Raw genomic sequence first — 20,537 nt, forward strand, 5'->3', positions numbered from 1 at the left:
ACTACACCACAGCCGCCCCATAGATGTTATATGTGTGTGTGTTTGTGTTTGTGTAGGATCAGTCGGGAGCAGCTGCTGAGCTGTTGAGGAGACAGGAGGAGCTGGAGAAGAAGGCTGCTGAGCTGGACCGCCGGGAGAGAGAAATGCAGTCACTCAGCGCTTCAGGAGGTCAGAATCAGACATAAACATCAGATCAGAGAAATTAGGTTTCTAAAATCCAGACAGGCTCAAAATGACCGTCTCCAACAGCAGGTCCAACTCAGCTTTTGTTATGTTTTCTTCTGCCATGTCTTTACTGACTACATGACGTAGGCGAGAAGATCCATACCACTCTCTTGTCTGTATAGTAAACATGAAGCTGGAAGCATAGGACAGTTAGCTTAGCTTAGCATAGTGACTGAAAGCAGGGGGAAACAGCTAGCCCGACACTGTTCAAAAGGTTAAAAAACAAATCTGCCTACCAGCACCGGTTAATGTCACTAATTAACAAATATCTTGTTTTATTAATACATACAGACGTTTAAAAATGGTTTAATAATGATAGTGACGTATTCATGAGTCAAATTCTGAAGCATACCTTTAAGGTTTACCTTTATGCTAAATTAAGCTAACAGCTCCATATTTAGCCTGCAGACAAGTGCTATAATCTAATTTCATACCTTGATAACAATATATATCAGGATATAGCATGTTTATCTCATAACTCAATACATTTATATGAAATAAGCACATGGATTTGTAGACTATTGTGCAAATTCAATGCTTCATAAAGGAGAAGTACAGAGGATTTTCTCATTTTCTAAAGAACTTCCGTGCAAAATGATTAGATTTTCCAGGAAATTTGAGTTAGCATGTGCTTGTTATTATCAATGTAGACGACATAATTATGGATCACGATGTCACAATGTATGATTTAATTATGATATGATTCTATTGAAAGACGATACATCCTCATATTTAATTATCGTCCAGATATAAAATCAACAAGACTCAATCTGCTCATCTAACTCTATCTAACTCTCTAACTCGTTAATAAGCTTATTTCCAAAAATGCTGAACCGTGCCTTTTTAAATCTTCCCTACAGAAGATTTAAGAAGATTCTATGATAGATATTATGTCACTGTTAAACATGAACTAACGTTTCTTTTTGTCTTGTGTTGTTTTTTTTGTTTCAGGCAAGAAAAACAACTGGCCCCCCCTCCCGGAGAAGTTCCCCGTGGGCCCCTGTTTCTATCATGACATCACAGTGGACATCCCTGTAGAGTTTCAGAAGACGGTCAAGATCATGTACTACCTCTGGATGTGTGAGTGGCTTTCTTTTATCCCTTATGTTGACCCGCTAATATTTAGGATGTCTGCTGCATTGTAATGAAGTGACGGCAGTGAAGTAACCCACATTAAAAGTGAAGAAGAAGAGACAAAATAATCTGCTATCAAACATCTAGAGCGGGAAAAAATAGATAATTAGAAGCTTGTCAGAAAAATAATAAGCAACTACTTTGATATAATAATACATTTAGGTGTTTGTCTGTTGGTTTCGCGAAATCCTGAATGACATTTTTCACAATTTCTATTAATTTAACAAACCAATCAATTCATTTTGTGGTCTAAAAATTAATCAGCATTGAGCTTTCTGGAAAATTTGTAGTCATAATTTATCCACATATCAGAGGGACATTTTATTACCCATGAGCCTTGCTTTCTGGGTGAACGTTTGAACTGGAACAACTGATAATGACGTCAAATCTTGCAAATTGGTAAAACATAGAGAACCAGAGGACTTCTATCTTGCATGTTTTTGTCACAAAATCGGGGGCAAAATATGCTGAGAAATTTCTAAGAGAATCTGTTTTATCAAATATCATTATATGAAAGTAAAGTAAGAATACATGGATTTTGCTTTTCCTCCCTTTAATGTTACTAAACCAGATAAAGAGAAAGATTTTGCTCTTTACTCGGCCTGTGTTACAGCTCCAAACTTTGTTTTTTAATGACTAGTAGTTCTTCGAGTACTTCTCTGTTCAAACCTACTAATTCCACCCAAACTTTGTAGGCCTCTTGCTGCCAAAATAAAACACTTCCAACTCATAAAGGAAGGGGAATGAAAATAAGTATTCTTTAATTAGATTTAATGCAATAAATGGCCTGGTTCAAGTTGATATGACACTTAATCTACAAGTGTTTATCTCTATACGTGTAATTCTGCAAAAAGAACTGGTTTTCATTTTTAATTAAGTTAATGATAGTAAATTATTCTAAACAGTTTTTTACTTGATGCGATTTCTTCATCAAGATACTAAATTAGTTTCACTGTTGAACCCCCATTAAATCATCTGAATAAGAGCAACTGCTTCTACTGCAACTGTGTTAGGAGCAACTGTGTTAGGAGCAACTGTGTTAGGAGCAACTGTGTTAGGAGCAACTGTGTTAGGAGCAACTGTGTTAGGAGCAACTGTGTTAGGAGCAACTGCTTTCCTCCCCCTGCAACCTAAAAAAAAATCACAATCTCCATCTGGGATTCAGTGAACGAGGCTTCAAGCGTCCCTCAGTGAACACATGGCGGGTCACGTGGTGCAGTCATGTGTTCAGACAGAGCGACTCGGTCAGATGATTTCTTAAAGGTTAGATTAGATGCAGAATTAGAGCAGCAGACACTCTCCCTCCTTCTCTTCCAGTTTCTCCACAGATAGAATTAAAGAATCACATAGAATCTCTCGTAAGAAGCATCTTTAGTTCACCCCCCCGCTCACTATCTGGTATGTCAACAAGCAGCCTTGTGTCATATTCCACACTGAGATGTAAAATCCTCTCAGTTTTACACTCTGTTGTTACCGTACGATGCCTTTCACCACGCAGGCACGGTTAGGACCCCAAGAACAAATGGTAATAATGAATTATTAACATAAATGTGTGTGTGTGTGTGTTCTGTTTCCAGTCCTACACGGTGCTGCATGTTGAAATATTAAGAGTCAGCGTGCAGCAGTGTGAGGACACTGGACAGTGAAAAACAGCCGACTTTACAGGCTCTGACGTTTACAGTGACAACGTCCAACCCTCACTAAGAACTCATGATGATGCATTTTTTGCTGTTATTTTCCAACTTACTTATTTATGCACACATATTTTTTTCCCACGTAATTGCAGCCAACATCAAGTCTCTCCCGTTTTCATATATATTATCTTATTATAGTGAAGGCCAACAGATGCAGACATGAAATACAAAATGCACACATTCACTGGGGGAAAAGAGAAAACTACTTCAACTTAGGTTACATGTAAAACACGCCATTATTATTTTTATGTAACATGTTCAAACAAAACTGACAATTCCATCCTACTTTAACAGGTTTGGTTGGATGATTCTGTCCCTGAGACAATCCTGAACAACATATTTACTGTATTTTCATTTGTTATGTTGAAGGAAATGTGATTTAGCTCCTTTTTGATGTTGAGCAATCATTGCAAAAAACTACTTTCCTGCACAGCAAACATTATAATAACTCATCTGGAGCGCTGCTTTGTCACTTTTTGACCCACACGACCACATCAACCTGTCACATCGGAGAGAAAATGTTCATTTCTGGCCGATGCTGATATTTCATTTTAAAGACGGCGTGTCCCTGTCGCCGCGTCTCTAATCCAGACACTTCCTGTCCTTCTCCTCCTGCTCCTGCTCCAGATCACACTGGGACGCTGCTGGCCAACATGGTGGGCTGCCTGGCCTGGTTCTGTGTGGACACGTCGCGTGGCGTGGACTTCGGTTTGTCCATCCTCTGGTTCATTCTCTTCACACCTTGTTCTTTCGTCTGCTGGTACAGACCGCTCTATGGAGCCTTCAGGTGAACGACGCACATGTATTTCACCTCGCATGAACTAATGAAAGACTCCATGGTCGTGTTGTTTATACTCTGCATTTCTCTCTTCCTCCAGGAGTGACAGCTCTTTTAGGTTTTTTGCTTTCTTCTTCGTGTACATCTGTCAGTTTGGCATCTACGTGCTCCAGTGTATCGGCATCACTAGTTGGGGCGCCAGGTGAGAAACCAGGACGAGGAGAGACACAGCGACCTGTGTTTAAATACTCAGTCATGTTTAATGCTACCAGCCCCTAGAAAATATGGATGTTTCATGGATTTTAACATGGTTTTTAATTATTACTATGTGTGTCTTAAGACCTGCAATCATTTTGATAAATGATTTATTGTTTTCAAGAAAATGCTGAAAATATTTTCGCTCCATCTTCTAGTTGGACAAAACAAAAAATTTGAAGACAGCTTCTTTGGATGTTTTAGCATTTTTCACGGTTTTATGGACCAAACAAGGAATTTCAACATTTCAAGTTCAAACACTCAAACTGACTGACATAGAGGGAGTTACTGAAAAGACCAAACCCAACAATGTGTTAGTCTGTCTCTCAGTATTTTACATCGACCTTACCATGAAAACAAATCACAAATATGTCAGCTTTTATTTTTAAAAACCCGCTGTAATTTCCTTAAACAACTGGGCATTGCAGCTTTCATCAAATGTACCTCCAACAGGACTTAATTGTGTTTTTGTTTGGGACTATTTTCATCTGCGGATTAACACACATTCGTTGCTCTGTTTAGTATTTTTTGCCGCCGCTCATTCTTCACTTTATCCTTTAATGTAGCGGGTGGATCTCAGCTTTGACCGGCCTGAATCGCAGCATCCCGGTGGGCATCATCATGATCCTCATCGCCGCCCTCTTCACCTCTCAGGCCGTCCTGTCACTCATCATGTTCAAAAAGGTAAACACACCTCAAACAAAGAGGAAGTTAAAGTCGCCCTTTTGTGAAGTCGAGCGGAGTTGTAACGCATCTCTTCTCGTCCTCCTCAGGTCCACGGGATGTACCGGACCACCGACGCCAGCTTTGCGAAGGCCCAGCAGGAGTTCGCCACGGGCGTCATGTCCAACAAGACGGTCCAGACGGCCGCCGCCACCGCCGCCTCCAGGGCTGCACAGGGAGGCTTCAAGGAGCAGATCTGATTGGCTCAGAGGGCTTGCTCGTTTCTCCGTCCAACCCTCCCTCCTCCCGCCTCCTCCTCCTCCTCTGCTCACACCCAGCTTCCACTTGAGCCAACTGCCCTGTTTGAACACATGGAGAGCCCCCCCTCCCCTCCCTCTCAGCCTTCTGACAATATCAAAGCGGTTCCCGTGACGGTTGGCCGTGATCTCAGTCCGCCGCTAACGGGATTCAAACAGGACCGACGGCTCTCATCACCCACGATGCACTCCTGCCACTCGACCAGCGTGCTCTACTTAATTTCTGTGTGTGTGTGTGTGTGTGTGTGTGTGTGTGTGTGTGTGTGTTTGTGTGTTTGTGTGTGTGTGTGTGGCTAACTAACTGAATGTTTGTGTGCCTCTATAAATGTCGGGTCCGTCCTCTGTAAACGGATTCTAATGTGAGTCCGGCTTACTATCATCACCTGGGCATTTCCCACGAAAAAATCCTCCCCAGCATCATTGGCTTCCTGTGTGTCTAAGCCCCTCCCCTTCTGACATAATAACGACTTCCTATTTTTAGATTAATTTATTGCCGGATAAATGGAGGTGACGTAGTCGTCCGTTAATGCACACAGCGGCGTATTCTCTCAATTAGTTTTTTTGCTGCTTTCCATGAGTTCATCAGTAAACACTGCTGCCCCCGGTGGAGTGACCATGTATTGCTGAAGATGAATGCTGTGCATTCCAGTTCACCCACTGCCTTTGCCTTCTACTTTTCTGCTTTCCTCAAAATGTGGGTTTTTAGAAAGTGTGTAGTCTTACTTACTTAAAGTGATGCTTCACCCAAAATCTGTTAATTATGAAACACATCTTTATCCTCTGAAACGTATTCAGGTTGTTCCTGCACAGAAAGTCAACTTACAGTGATGCACCACGTTGGTTCAGACTGAAACATCTGAACACATATTGGGTTCATTGTAGTGACATTTTGTGCATGTATTCATGCTCCCCAGAGGATGAATCCTGCTGACTTTGGTGATCCCCTTCCTCACAACTATTAGATGTGAAGAAGACGTCATTAGCGTGTTAGATGGTGATAACCGTAAACATTCTACCTGCTTAGCAATAGCATGTTAGCATCGTTGCTGTGAGCATGTCTGCACGCTGACGTTAGCATTGAGCTCAGAGCACCGCTAGCATGGCTGTAGAGTAATTCATTGATTGTCAAATTAACTCCCCGACCATTAACTGTAGACGTAGCGACATTTTAACTACAAGAGATAATTATGGATTTTTGGGTGAACGATCACTTTAAAGTTTGTTTGAGTGTTTATCTTTTGCCCATATATCGGTCTACATATCCGTTGTGAAGTTATGCCAAGTTGCACTTTAAATATTTGTCTGCACATTGTTACCTGTGCAAATGGAAGGATATTTCCCGCTCATTAGTGTCCATATTTTAATTCATGTAATGTTCCCCAGCTGAGTTCAGCATCTCATGAAGTCTACCTTTTTCCTGTCGTCTCCTGAGGAGTAAATCAATTATGATCAGCTGTTCTGTACATACAGATGCATGTTTATACAGCTTTTTTTCTGAAGAGGAAAGTGTAACTCGTCTCCAGCTTTTTCTCGTGCTGCCGGAGGCTTACCTCAGTTTTACTCAGGATGTTCTCTTCACCTGCATGACGAGGTTAAAAGATGAAAACTGGACCCTTAATTGGCCCAAACTGTTTTTAAACACGTCTGCTTTAAATCTATATAAAGATGACAAAAGAATGGGGTCAGTAATGTTGACGTGATGTTCTGATAACTGCTTTGCATATTCATAATTTGACAATTTGTGGATTGACGATCTCTGAACTCCAGCAATCAAATGCATCAAATCTTTTAAGGTATGTTTCATTTCCAGTGTGTGGTCATAAAAAGTGCATTTTACCTGCTAATCTATCTCTGAATGTGTCTGTTTTTCTCCGTTCTTTATGTCTGCAGAGTCTGACAGTCTGCACAGTCTGAGTGCGTGTGATCTCGTCTGTCTGTTGTGTCTCATGTTTGAAGCCAGTTCAGCCTTTTGTATGTATTTGATGTGGGGGAGTGTAAATAGAGGGGGTTTGGGCCTTTAAGTCTTAATCTGTGATCAGGGCAGAGTCCGGCTGTGGGTCTGGGATCCTTCTTGACTTCCTGGAGACTTAATTATTATTATTTTTTTAAAGCTTCCTGCAACATGCCTTGTTTTGCTCTCTTCCCACTTCTCCTGTTTTTTGTATTTCACACTGGATTAATCTGACCCGGTGCATGTGTATTCACAAGTACACTTCTGTACAAAAACAACAAGAGATTATTCCTTCAAAAGAATCAAACCGAGTGACACTTACAGTATTTAGCTGTTATTTTTCTGACTTGCTTAAAATAAATGAATCATGTTAAATGTGAGGAGAAAAAGGCGTTAGATTGCAATGCACCGTGAGCTGTGTGATGTGCTGTAGATGGGCTGTGGCTTTCAGCTGTGCTTCATGATCAACATGGTTAATGGTAGAAAAACACTGACAATTAATTCATGAGCATCTCTAAACTATTAAAATGTTAATTAAATTATTGAAAAAACTGAAATAGTAAGGGATGTTTGTATATTTTGTACAATTCAAAGACGGTCGGCTATTCGCTCTTAAATTGGTGTGATTTAAAGATGAACTCTGGTTTGACCTCTCAGTCGCATGTTGAGTAGTTTTGAGTTTTGTATATTTATTGTATTAACACTGAATAAAATTCTTCTTCTGTATGTGTTTTCGTGGTTTCTCTTTCGTGTGAAGTTGAATGTGTTTACTCTTTAAGCACTCTTTGTGTTTGAAGTGAGGCTGCACCAGCTAACGGAGGCCACATGAGGTCAGCAGTCATCAGAGAATATGAGGTTAAGGTCACAACGTCTGCAAAATGTGATGCAGATTTATGCCACTTATTCAAGGTGAATATTCAGTTCTCATATTGAGAATGAGTTATTGAAAAAGTTGTAAACATCTTATGCTGTTGTTGGAGAAATATTACAAAGCCATGATAAAAGATGGAGAGATAATATGCTATTTATTTAAATAAAGATAATAAAAGTAGACCCCAAAACATCTAAGAACAATGATGGTGTGTGATTATCCGTAGAATCAATGGAGAAAAGATGTTGCATGATGAGAACACAACAATACTAATGATGAATACAAACCACTTAAATATCCAGTGTGTCTCATTTGGATGCATCTGCTAACAATTTGTTACTTAATAAAAATATGAAATCAAATATATTTTCCATGCCCTAAAAGAGAAGAAGACTGTAAAGTTAATGGTTTTAGTCGAAGTCTAGTTAATCTAAATGTACTATACTGTTATCATGTATTCTTTCTCTCCGAGGTGTAAAAGGAAACTTAAATTCAGAGGTTGTGTCTTTCCTCGTTCTCGTCGACTCTTCATATAAAAAAAGGGAAAATAACTCTGGTATTGAAACGGGCAAGAGTTTCTGCTGCTGCACGGTTTTGTCATGTGCTTAATCTGGAAGTCATCAAGCTCTGTGTTTGGTTTTGAGTGTGTGCCGATGGAGAGAAGAGAGCCGATGGGTTTCACCAGAGGCTTCTCTGTCGTCCACATGGAGGGAGGAACATCTGGGGAGGGAGGAACATCTGGGGAGGGACTCTATGGTTTGGGATCGCACACAAACAAGTTATAGCATTTGGTAGCTCGGGAGTAAAAGAGGTGGAGAATATTTAAGGGGTTATAATCAATATTTTAATATTTCAATATGTGAAAAGGGGCTTTATAGTGAGTTTCAGCTCTTTGACTATCTGTCTGGCCCACAACTTTTTCTAATCTAAGTAAGTATTTCATGAACTTTTCTTAAACCTAACTAAGTAGTTTTGTAGCCTAAACACAACCAAGTTGTTACCTGTGGAAACGGACCTTTATTTTGAAAAGACTGTTTGTATGTAACAAGCGGAAAATTAAACGTGTTTGTAGGAAAACGCATGAAAAATGATGATTAACTTTTTTGGTAAGATAGATATCATACGAACCGTTGTATGAGGATACGTTGACTTAGTTGAATATGAGGCGCGCACACACACACACACACACACACACACACACACACACACACACACACACACACACACACACACACACACACACACACACACACACACACACACACACAAACACACACACACGCAGAGTACAGTTCTGCATCAGTGGAAAAACTGATCACCCGCTGGCTGGAAAAAAACGTACCCACCCCCACCTCAAGGGCCAAACCGAGGTCTCAGCACCGAGCTGGCTGCTCCACTTGCTGCATCTCCTCCCTTCTCCTCCCTTCTCCTCCCTTTCCTCCTCCCTCCTCCTCTTCCCCACAGTTAAAGCTTCCACTGAATAAAGAACTGAAACCGTATTTTCTTCTCCGTTCTCTTTATTCGTTTGGCAGAAGGACACCATCTATGACTCCACAGACTCCCTGAAAACCAGACGTCACTACCAACAGTAATACTTCATGTCCTCATCGTGCACGCCCACGTCTCTGTGCACAGATTACAGGACGTCTGCTGCAGGAGGACCAGACACAGAGTACTTCATTTCAGGATTCTTTTGCAGATTAGAGGACAAACAGAATGCACCACAGAGCTTCATCGTCCTCGTGCAATAATCATTTTTTCCGTCGATACATTTCAAAGGTCTGCAAACAAAATAATTCAGTTCCTTCTGCGAGTAGTTTATTCGGACTGACTAGTGGTTCCCTTGTTGAGTTAACGCTCACACGTGGCAGACACTTAACAGGTTTTGCTGCCCGTGGTCTGGTGGCAAAAGGCAAGAGTGACATCATCAGCCCAACCAATCATTTTGCAATCATCGCTATGTACAAAATATATATATAATCACACTTATTTACAGAACACGTGGAGACAGACGGAGCCTCTCCACACGGCTAAACACCAACACGAAGACAAAAGACTGAACGCTGAGAAAAAAAAACTTGGCACTTGTAGATTTCTCCCACATAAACACAAAACGGAGACAAACAAAGAGTCGGTTTTTAGTGGTAAACAACGCCGGGGCCTCCATTTCACAGGCCAGCCTCATCAAAGACAGAAGGGGAGCCGTCTCTTCTTCTTCTTCTTCTTCTTCTTCTCTTTTTCCCCGACAGGACTAGAGTATCTGGGCCTCAGAGGAGGCAGATGAGGCTCTTCCCCTCCTCGATCTCCTCCTGGACCTTGTCGCTGGAGGTGGCGATCTCGGCCTGAGCGGAGAAGACGGCGCAGACGAAGGTGAGCAAGGTGCCTCCCATGGCGGTGTAGAAGGCCCAGCCCATGGAGCAAAGACCGGCCCGGTACGGAGCCGCGTCCACACCGCAGTACAGCTGGACCTTGTCCGAACCCCAGCCAGCGGGGTACAGCATCAGACCCAGGATCAGAAACAGACCTGTGAGCAGGGAAAACAGAGAGAGAAGGAATGTTAGGTTTATTAAAATACAATATATATAGAAATATGATCATTCTTGACCTTAGAAATATACATTTTTACTCAAATTCCATTCGTGGACCTTGAATTAAAGTTTTAAAAGGTACCATGGGGAGTTTTTGGACTACAAGTTTGAAGGGCGTCCCACTAAATGCCGATGATTCAAATAAGGGCTGTCGACTAAGACTTCTTCACTTTTTTCCTCATGGATTCCTTTTTTTTTAAGGAAACTTGTGAGCACATCTCTGGTAAACACAAGATTCAAAGTGGTGCTTTTGTGTTATCCTCTGTGGAGAGACTCAGTTTTACACATCCGCCCATTAAATCAACTAACGGATTAGTCAACAAAATCATATGAGTGTTAGCTGACTGAGAACTTCTTTGGTGGAGGAGGGCCCTGATCCGAATAATCACCCCGTTGTCTGCGATGGCCTCAGGACAACAGAGGAGGATCCTTCTGACTGGACGGACAGACGTCTGACAGCTGTCATGTGTGACCCACAGCATAACCAACGTGATTAAAACGACAGTATAGACAGGCCAAATGACAAAATCATGTCATCTTTTGTCATCTGATTTTTCAGGTGAAAACATCGCCATCAAACGCTATTAAAATAAAGGTTAGGTTAAAGGTCAGAGGAATTTGGATTAACAACAAACTAAGATTTTTGGAGAAAAAAAAAAAAGTAGAAGCCACAGCCTCTGCTCCATGAGATCAATTTTACTTTCCTTAAAATCTGAAATTCTTAATGTTTCGATCGCAAAAAACGCTGATCTGAAGATCTGTTTTTATTCAGTTTGAGTAAATTGTGTTTCAATGATCTGGTAAAATGACCGTTTTTGTCAATGGAGTCTGGCGTCTTTGAGGGGAGAATATAACGGCTTTTTCTTTTTAAAATCCAACTTGACGAATTAAGGTTTAACTTCAGATCTTCTGCTGGCTTCGTTCTACGGTTTCCTCGTCCAAATTCCATATTTACAGTATACCGTGTTTCTAGTAAATTAAGCATTTTTTTCTGATTATAAGGCAATAAATCATAGAGGTTTGAGAGAACAGCTTTGGAGTCCATGTTTGATTCCTTTCAGCTGATGTCATCCACAAACACAGCAACAGGAAATAAACTGGAACAGCTGTGGAATGGTCTTTGGTTTTCCTTTAGTCAGCTTATCAACGCAGCACATTCACATCCAGAGTGAGACAATAAAACCAAAGCAGTATGTTAGTGTTTTATTTACATTAACACAGACCACCTTCCTCTCACTCTAAACCAATGCATCTGATTGACTACCCACTAACATCTTCATATTTAGGCAAAAACCCCAAAGATCAAATGTCTTCAGGTTCTGTGAGTTATCTCCTCTGGTACGAAAACATTTCCTGCCATCTCGGCATTCAAAGCATCCCATCAGACTGAGATGATTCCCCTTTGACGAACCGCCGTGAAACGTGAGTGAAGAGATGATCACAGCGAGGCCTCCGGTGCTGCAGGGAGGAGAGAAACCCTAAAACCTGAACGGTGACACACATGTCTGTCGGGTCGAGAGCGGAGAACAACAGGAAAGAGGTAGCTGAAGGGCTTCCCCTCCTGCTCCAGTCTCTGGCTGACCCTCCAGGCGCCCTGCGTCTCCGTGGAAGGATGCGATCACTTCCTGTTTCACTGTGACCCGCTTCTACTGCCGGGACTTATCATCAACAACAGAGGAAAGAAAGGCGAGTACTTTCTACTTCTTCTCCAAATATTTACAAGATGCTACAAAAGTCGGAAGTGTGACGAGGCGATGATTCTAGGCTGAACGCTGCACGTTTGGTATATATAATATTAAACTTTTGGTAAATGGCTGCACCCGTCGCAGACACTTTTTTACCCTGCCAAAAAATATCATCATCAAACAGCATTCAAATAAACTTCAATACATTTTTGTCCAACAACAAACTGAGATGTTCGGAAAAGAGTCACAGCCTTCGCTCCATGAAATCAATGTTACTTTCCACTCATATATATCCATAAATAAAGTAATTCAAATTAGCTCAAGCTTCAGCATTTAAGTGATGAGCAAATGCATCAATAATTATAACCCAGTAACATTATATACATCTGCATAATAAGTCATTTTACTTTGGGTTCTTTAAGTATATTTTGAGGTTAATATTTCCGTCGTTTGAATGTAGGACTGTTACCAGTGTAGTAGTTCTACACTGTGGGTGTGCTACTTTTATCTAAGTGTAATAGTGTAAAAGTACTTCCTCCACCTCTTCTTATCGATTACACATCAACTAAAACCATAAAACCTCCAGTCAAGTAAGTCAAGTAAATTGAATGTCATGAGGTTTCTGCTCTGCACTTCCTCCTGTCTGGCTCGACCAATCAGGGCGCAGGAGGAAACGTTTACAATAATACAATTACAGACAATAAATGAAGCAGACGGGGAACGAGAGTTTACGTCTTAACGTTTAGGTCTCTCTGCTCCGCTTCATAAAAAACAAAATGTGGAGGTAAAACTGTCTCCTAATCTCTCTCTCTCCCTCTCTCTCTCTGCTTCCTCCCTTTCTCCTCCCATTCTCTCCCCCTCTTAAAGCACCCAATATCATATTAAACAAGGAAATGAAAACTAGGTCATAAATTCTTTCCACATGTTGCTGCATTGCCCCGACGTCCAGACCGGCTCCAGTGATGGATTGAAGGTATGGTTTTAATTCTCAACCCCACCCCTCCTAAGACCCCCTCCCCTTCCACACACACACACACACACACACACACACACACACACACACACACACACACACACACACACACACACACACACACACACACACACACACACACACACACACACACACACTTCCCAACCTTCCCCCCCCCCCCTCACAAGCTAGACCTTCTAACCTAATATCCCTCTGCTCCCTCTGCACTGGCTCTTGTCTCCGTTAACTTCCAAACTGTCAATTCTCCACCATCAATCCATACCTCCCTGCCACCAAACCACCACCACCCTCCTCCTCCTCCTCCTCCTCCTCCTCCTCCTCCTCCTCCTCCTCCTCCTCTCTAACCTCTGCTCCCACAGCCTCCACCCTGTAATACAGCACAGCAGGTCTGCACTCAGCTCCAAGAAATCTGGCCAGCCCACTTTTCCCTTTCCAGGAAAAACGAAAAAAAGAGAAACAAGGAGAAGAGACAGCGAGAGGGCAACGAGGGAATACCGGCTACTATTTCCTCTATTAATCTCTATTTATTATTATTTATTCTATAAAACAATGAACAGTCTTAAAATGTCTTGTTTTTGTCGAACTAACACTCGAAAAATATATTTAATAAACTATGATGTTAAGATAAGGAAAAGCAGGAAATTGTGACTTTATGAAGCAGGAGAGATCAAATGTTTGGATTTCTTTTGCAAAAAATGACTTAATTTACTGTCAAAATAATGTCAAATAAGTAATGGATTAACTTAATATTATAGCAGCATGAGTTTTACTTTTATTTTCTACTTTTGTTTTGAATGTGCAGATTCAGGTGGTCTTACAACTGCTCCACTTGACGACTTATTGCATTTCTGATGTAAACGTTTCGACCCACTTGCATTAAATACTCTGATAAAAATAAAAATATCTCGTTGGCTGCACTAACAGTTTGAATTTTGATAGAAAAAAAACAAACAGTTGCCAGTTTATTATCCACTAAAACCAGAGCAGCCCTGCAATAAATCCTACAATATTTATGGAGGTTACAAAGTTCAGTTTTATAGAGGCGTTATGATCGTTACAGAGGCTGAACTGGTTAGTTGTTATTCTAGCAGGTGTTTCTCATATTTGGTTAACCCTTAACAATATATCAAACGTGCACTAGTTGCAGCCAGGTGTGTCTAATAAACGGTCAACTGAGAGCTTGTCATGTTGGAATCCGTCAGTCATTGTGAGTTATCGTTGGTTAACAATTAGCTCAAAGCGCTACTTTAACGTGACTTTAACTCGTGTTCCACTGCACATTATTTGTTCTTTAAGCTGCAATTATTGTCTTTTTAGTGCAACCAGCTGTAACCACGGCACTGCCCATCCATCGTCTGGTGAAGTTGACATGGCAACCGTTAGCGAAGTCACCTATTCACAACAAACCGGAGAGCCAATGAGAGGCGGCCGGCATTTATAGCCTGGGTGGAGTCTCACCAGGTGTGTCCTCATTAAGGTAACGACCCTCCCTGAGGCCAACAACTTACTTTTACTATTAATACTTCACTTATTTTTACTGATAATACCTCTTTACTTTAACTTAAGTAAAACCCCAAATCGACTATGATATTAAGTAAAGGGTTTGAGTACTTCTTCCACCGTTGTAGTCTAATAAATCAAGTTATTTAACAAATAACTGATTTAAACTGAGCAAAAATTTTAAGCGGATTGTTTAGAGCTTTATGCGTTTAAGATTTAAGGCAGGGGAAAGGGTTTAACTGGTAGTCTAAGGTGGTGTTCTGTTGGTTCATGACTGTAAATGTCTGTTGTGTAAAAACAACAAGGTTTTCCGATTAATGCCCCTTTGTTCTTCATTAGTTATTATGAAGCAGCCACACCTCATTGTAAACACAGATATTCAGGAAAGGCTATTTAAAGGCATTGGAATCCCATTCCTTATCAGTCAGAGTCAGCAGTTCTGTTCCCCCCTTTTGCGTCACACATCTAATCTCACGTCAGAATCATCATGACACAGTAACGCTGCTTTATTCCTGTAAAACATTGGATTTGTTTGCCTCAGCTGCAGCCTGGGACTGAGTCACGGCCAACGGTTAAACCTGTGACGAGGTTCTGCAGAGGGAAAGTTTACGGCAGGTAATAAAAGCATTCGCCCACTGAAGGAAACAAGAACTGGAGACAGTTTTATGGCCCAGTTTGTTTGCCGTCTTGTCTCTAATCCTTTTTTGGCTGAAGTTTAACAAGAGTGACGACGGCGTTTAAATAAACAAAGAGAGAATTCACTCACACAAAGTCTACAAGACGCCTTTAGGGGGATTTATAAATGTGCGCCTGCAGGATATAAAACGTGTGACCCTCAACAGAAGACCGTCTGTTTTAGCCATTCGATTACGTAAAGCGAAGTGAATGGATTTACCTTCAGCTGGAATCTTAAAACCACCTGAAACTGAGTCTAGTTTAATGACATCTGAGACACTCCGGCCGGCACAAAGTGTGTCATCGGGGACAAAAGAGTAAAAAAAGTACAAGTGACATCAGCGCAAGTGAAGATTAGGGTTAATGGGCTTCGGAGGCTCCAGTGCAATGACGTGACCATCTCTGGCAACGACATCGCAATCCTCCCATCTGAGGTCAATCACTTCCCTCCAAACATCTGCAGTCTGGCTTCGGTTTCCTCATTACCGGAGGGTCGGCACGAGTAGTGGAAACAGTGATTAGCGGGGGAGTCGGTGTGGTGCATCGCTGCCGGTGGATCAGGACGAGAGTGATATCATTCACAGGCCTCGTGAGAGGACACGTTGAGGGCTCTCAGACACACCGACCGCTTGACTGACTACGTTTACATTCACACTTGTATTCCACTTGTGTCAGAATATGATGATATTGAGAATTTGATACGGGGTTTTCCGATCAAGACACCTAGAATATGCTAAAATGATTCAGGTTTGAATTGTTTTCAAGGAGTGCAGTTAGTGACAGTTTGGGCTCCATGATGACGTAGCTCTGACAGTTTAAACAAGTCCGCCACAGGTGGAAAAAAAACATATTTTTCATGCAAAGAAACACAATGACACAAGCGTTTACAGGCGTTCCACTTTTCCATATTTTGATAGTTAATTGGAGTCGGCATGGCTGCATGTAAACGCAAATGTTAGTGGACTATTCAGCCATGTCTTTTTTTAAATATAGGGGAAAAAAGTGAATATTTAATGCGCGTAAACATAATCACTGCTGTTGGAAAGATGTGAACACTGTTAGATGTTAGGATCTCCGTCTTATCTCTTCCTGCGGTTGAAATGAGGAAAAGGTTATCGGCCTTCAGCTCCACAGGTCTGAAGGAAGCCCCCCCCCCCCCCCAACACCTCCTCAGCGTCTTTGAAGCTCCACTCGCCCCCTTTCCTCTCCTGCATCCTCATCCTCCTCACAATGAGGAGACTCAGCAGTGCATTTCCCCACTTTCATTACTGAAGCCAGACTACCAGAGCTTAATGTGCATGGTAAATATAAAACCGGTTATCTATGGTTGGTCGTCTGCGTGCTGCTATCAAAGACCCAAAACCAAATACTCCAAATCAAAAATCTGTTAATCACCGATCGCCTGCAGGCTTGAAAAATGACTCTGAAGTCGATCGACTCTGCTTGGATTCGCAAAGTTACACAAGAACCCAACAGAAACCCAGTCACAGCAATAAAAAAAGAAAGAAGAAATCTAACAATCGAATCACTCCTGCAGCATGAATCACTGCTCTGCTGTTGGTGTTCATAGTTTCTCCATGACGAGCTAAACACAATACTCCTTATAGCTCAGAAGCTAAACAGAAAGTAGCATATTTAGCGATCCTTTGGCAGAATGCTATGTATGAGTAATATAAAAATCCAATATTGCCTGTAGGGAGTCCTGCTCATTGATTTGCAACATCGCACACAAATACCTAACACACCAGACATACAGTAACAAAGGGGAAGTTACAAAGTCATATTGTCTGAACCCTACATCTCACTCATTCATGATTTAAGTGCTCTCTCAGGTCAGCGGGGCTTCACAGATCTGAGTTTACAGCTCGGCGTGTCCTTCACCACACGCCCACCTTTTTTCTGTTTGGGTCCGCACCAAATAAACAACTGTGGGGGAGGAACGATCATAACACCACCACCACCACTGCCACCACAGAGCCTGTAGTCTGTGAGAGACAGAGGAGGTTCAGCAAGCATGATCTCATGGCCTCCTCCCTTCCATAACTCACCACACTGAGTCAAAGTGGCCTTAGAGTTGGCCTCAGACTCACAACTAAAGGATACACACCCTTCACACACACACACACACACACACACACACACACAGATACGCATGCGTGTTCAACTCGTTTTTTAAGGCCAGTCCAGAGTCAGAAAAGCTCCACCTGACTGTGTGGAAAGTAAATATTTGGGTGGCAGTTGCTCCGATGCGGGTGGAAAGAAAAAAAAAAGCCTCTGTGTGTTTTTAAACTTCTGACCACCTCGGGGTAAAAGTTCAGAGAGGGCTCCACATAATTCTAGCGGTGGGAGTTGTGGTGCCTCGTAATGAACGTGTTCGGCTGAGAGCAGAACTTTTAATTTACCTTGATGAACGGTGGACGCCGCAGGAATGAAGAGAGACAATTAAAGGTTGGATGGACGGGGTTGGCTTCAAGATTCCTGTTCTCTTTAAACCAGTACGGTCACAAAACACATCCTTGGGTGAGGATGTTGGATTGAGGGTATTGGAAGGTTAAAATCTACAGACCCAAAATCATTCCTGAAGCTGTTTGAACATCCGACAATCAGTTCTGATGAAGTACACTGGCGCCTTTAGACTATTTGTTCAATGACACAAACCTGAGTCCCTTTACTTCCTCTGTACCTGAAGAATACTTGTTCTAATTTAACATAATAGAAATTCTAAATGGGTCATGTGCTCACCTGCGATCCCTTGCAGTAGCCCGCACACGTTGAAGATGCTCTTCTTCATGATGCTCTGGAAGCACATGGTGAAGACCGAGATGAACGCCACGGCGCACAGCAGCAGGATCCCCGCCGCCAGGAAGATGGACGTGGCCTGCCAGAACCCGCTGGCAATCTCCCCAAAGTGTATCGCGTACGGCCCGCACAGAATCCCGCGCTTCAGGTGGGGCAGTTTAATGCAGCGGCTGTAGATGCCCAACGTGGGCCTGTAGGCCTCGCCGGCCGCGGTGGCCCCATGGGGGCTAAAGACGGCGTCCGGGGTTCGGGGGAATCCCACCAGCCAGTCGGCGCTCATGAAGGCGATGAGCTCTCCGAACGCGACCACAATGCTCAGCAGAGTCCACAGCATGGAGCGGCAGGTGACAATGACATGGCACATGCTGACGGCGGCTGGAGTCTCGCTCTGATGGGTGTCGACGCTGCAGAGAGGAGGCCCTCAGAAGATCTTGATGCTTCTCCGGCGGAGACGGGAGAGCGAGTGAGCACTTTGCAGGAAGGAGTAGATGACGCCGCTGAACACAAAAGGTTCACGTCAATGATTCACAGTCTGAAGCTTCCTTCTTTTTCTTTCTCTCTCTCTCTCTCTGTTCTGCTTTCACTTTTGATCTTCTGCCGGTTGTCGGTCCACCACAGCTGTTCTCCCTCCGCCTTGAAGTCGCCCTCCTTCTGTCGGCTCGGTCTTCAGACTCTTATTCCGTCTGGTTTTTGGTGTCTACATTGTATTGAAGTTGTGTTCCCTGAGCCAGCCCGCTGGCGTCACATCAGACACACCTATGAGATAAAACAGAGGCACAGAAACAACAGGGTTAGCACTTTAATTGCGTGTATAAAAAAAGTGTAATTGCGTGTATAAAAAATAAGCTCTAAGTCAGATTTTGTTTTATTTGAGGAAGTGCAGCTCTCCTGTTTCTCCATAGTTGGGGAAAAGCAGAATGAGAAAAGGAGGAGCAGAGGGAGTTTAATGAGTTGTGTGGGGATGTTTTCATTTGAAGTGGGCCTCTTCTGTTTTCAGTGTGTTTACGTTAAAGGATTTGTGATCGGGTCACTCGTCGTCTTCTCTGCTCCCAGCGGATCTCCACGAACGAGGTTGCGAAGATGAAAACTAGAAAAACATTATGGATGTCGTGGAGGTGGGAGGGTTGAAATAGAGAAGCGGATGCAGACGGACAGAAAAACAAGCCGGGGGCCTCTCATCAAGCAGCCCACACAACTGACCCGGGGTCAGCCAACGGTTGATAACACAACGGCCTGTCCGGCTGTCACATGATCGCTGATAACCTCGGTGACATCGACCCCACTGCACTGCTGAGTCAGTGACACTAATGTACAATGAGGAAGCAGCAGATGGTGACAGTTCATTAAAAAAAGCAACATCTGCCACGAAGAACTACACAACACTGCCAAATCTGTTGCAGGATTACAAGAATACCTTAGTACGTTAAGTAATAAAAGCTCCTGTTTATTGCTGACTGCAATCCTTGGAGCTATAACCGGTTCATGAAAAGCTTTTAAACTTAATGTTTTAAACACCAGGTGTCAAGAAAGTCTTCGTTCAGCAAATCCCGTAGAGCCCAGACAATCATGAGTTTTGTTTCTCAGGCAGCAGTTACAGACGTTAGCTTGTGCAGTAAGAGCCTTTAAAGGCCAACAGTCAGAAAGAAAAGAGTGCAACTTAAAGAGACTGAAACATGTGCAGCAAGAAAAAGGAAATGTAAGGAAATGGTACCTTAAAAATGTGTTTTAGGGTATGATGTTTACCATTTGCAAATAAGCACTAAACACAAAGTGAGCAGATGGAAATGTTTTACGTTTTAGTTAGGAATTGAAAGATAATTTGGGAAACATCCTTATTGGCTTTCTTGCTGAGGAGTTATGTAATGTTCACATAAAAAAAAAAAAAGTATAATAACGGGCAACCAAGACGGAAAAAAAACTGAAGTTGAAAAATGTTCCTGCCATTAGCCTGTAGCGTGAACTTCTGACCAAACAACACAGTAGCCGAGTTTATTCGCTCTTAACCAGTTGATGAAAACATGCCAAACTCACAGTTCTTTTCTTGCCACATTTCAAAGGTTCACTAACAGTTTGCTTGACAATTAAATGTAAACATAGCTACTGTGGTTTAATAGAGAGTTGCATGCTTTAACTATTTAGTATTGTTTTACTTTGTCTTAATGCTAAGCTAGGCTAACTTTCGGGCAAAAAGTTTAGATCCCGAAATATCCGATTATTCATTTAAAAAGATGGGAATTTGCGATAACTTCAGATTTTTTGCTATATAAATAAAATAAATTGAACAAGTTTTCCTAACAGGATCTTTACCAAACTGACTCTTTTCCATTGTATAACCATGTGCTATAAAAAGGTCCAGTCCTTGACGTATGTGTGTCTGACTGAGTTATAAACCGGCCTATTTCACTAAT

At 42.2% G+C, this 20,537-nt stretch overlaps 2 protein-coding genes across 5 annotated transcripts in view; one reads left to right on the plus strand and one right to left on the minus strand.

Moving 5' to 3' along the window:
* The window catches only part of LOC129102124 (secretory carrier-associated membrane protein 1-like), a 13,365-nt gene extending 5,622 nt beyond the window's left edge, over nucleotides 1–7,743 (plus strand). The window contains exons 4-9 of the mRNA XM_054612113.1: nucleotides 57–168; nucleotides 1,177–1,305; nucleotides 3,681–3,840; nucleotides 3,932–4,033; nucleotides 4,653–4,770; nucleotides 4,860–7,743. Coding sequence (XP_054468088.1) covers nucleotides 57–168; nucleotides 1,177–1,305; nucleotides 3,681–3,840; nucleotides 3,932–4,033; nucleotides 4,653–4,770; nucleotides 4,860–5,009 — 771 coding nt within the window. The 3' untranslated portion in view covers nucleotides 5,010–7,743. The remainder of the gene's footprint in view (nucleotides 1–56; nucleotides 169–1,176; nucleotides 1,306–3,680; nucleotides 3,841–3,931; nucleotides 4,034–4,652; nucleotides 4,771–4,859) is intronic.
* Nucleotides 7,744–9,397: 1,654 nt separating this feature from the next.
* Nucleotides 9,398–20,537, minus strand: part of lhfpl2a (LHFPL tetraspan subfamily member 2a) — a 40,006-nt gene continuing 28,866 nt past the window's right edge. For all 4 annotated transcript variants that reach the window (XM_054612821.1, XM_054612823.1, XM_054612822.1 and 1 more), the window contains 2 exons: nucleotides 18,073–18,885; nucleotides 9,398–10,412 (listed from right to left, as the gene is read on the minus strand). In XM_054612821.1, coding sequence (XP_054468796.1) covers nucleotides 10,156–10,412; nucleotides 18,073–18,493 — 678 coding nt within the window. In that variant the 5' untranslated portion in view covers nucleotides 18,494–18,885 and the 3' untranslated portion in view covers nucleotides 9,398–10,155. The remainder of the gene's footprint in view (nucleotides 10,413–18,072; nucleotides 18,886–20,537) is intronic.

The sequence above is a fragment of the Anoplopoma fimbria genome, chromosome 14, assembly GCF_027596085.1.
Source record: "Anoplopoma fimbria isolate UVic2021 breed Golden Eagle Sablefish chromosome 14, Afim_UVic_2022, whole genome shotgun sequence".
In the NCBI taxonomy this organism is placed as follows: domain Eukaryota; kingdom Metazoa; phylum Chordata; class Actinopteri; order Perciformes; family Anoplopomatidae; genus Anoplopoma; species Anoplopoma fimbria.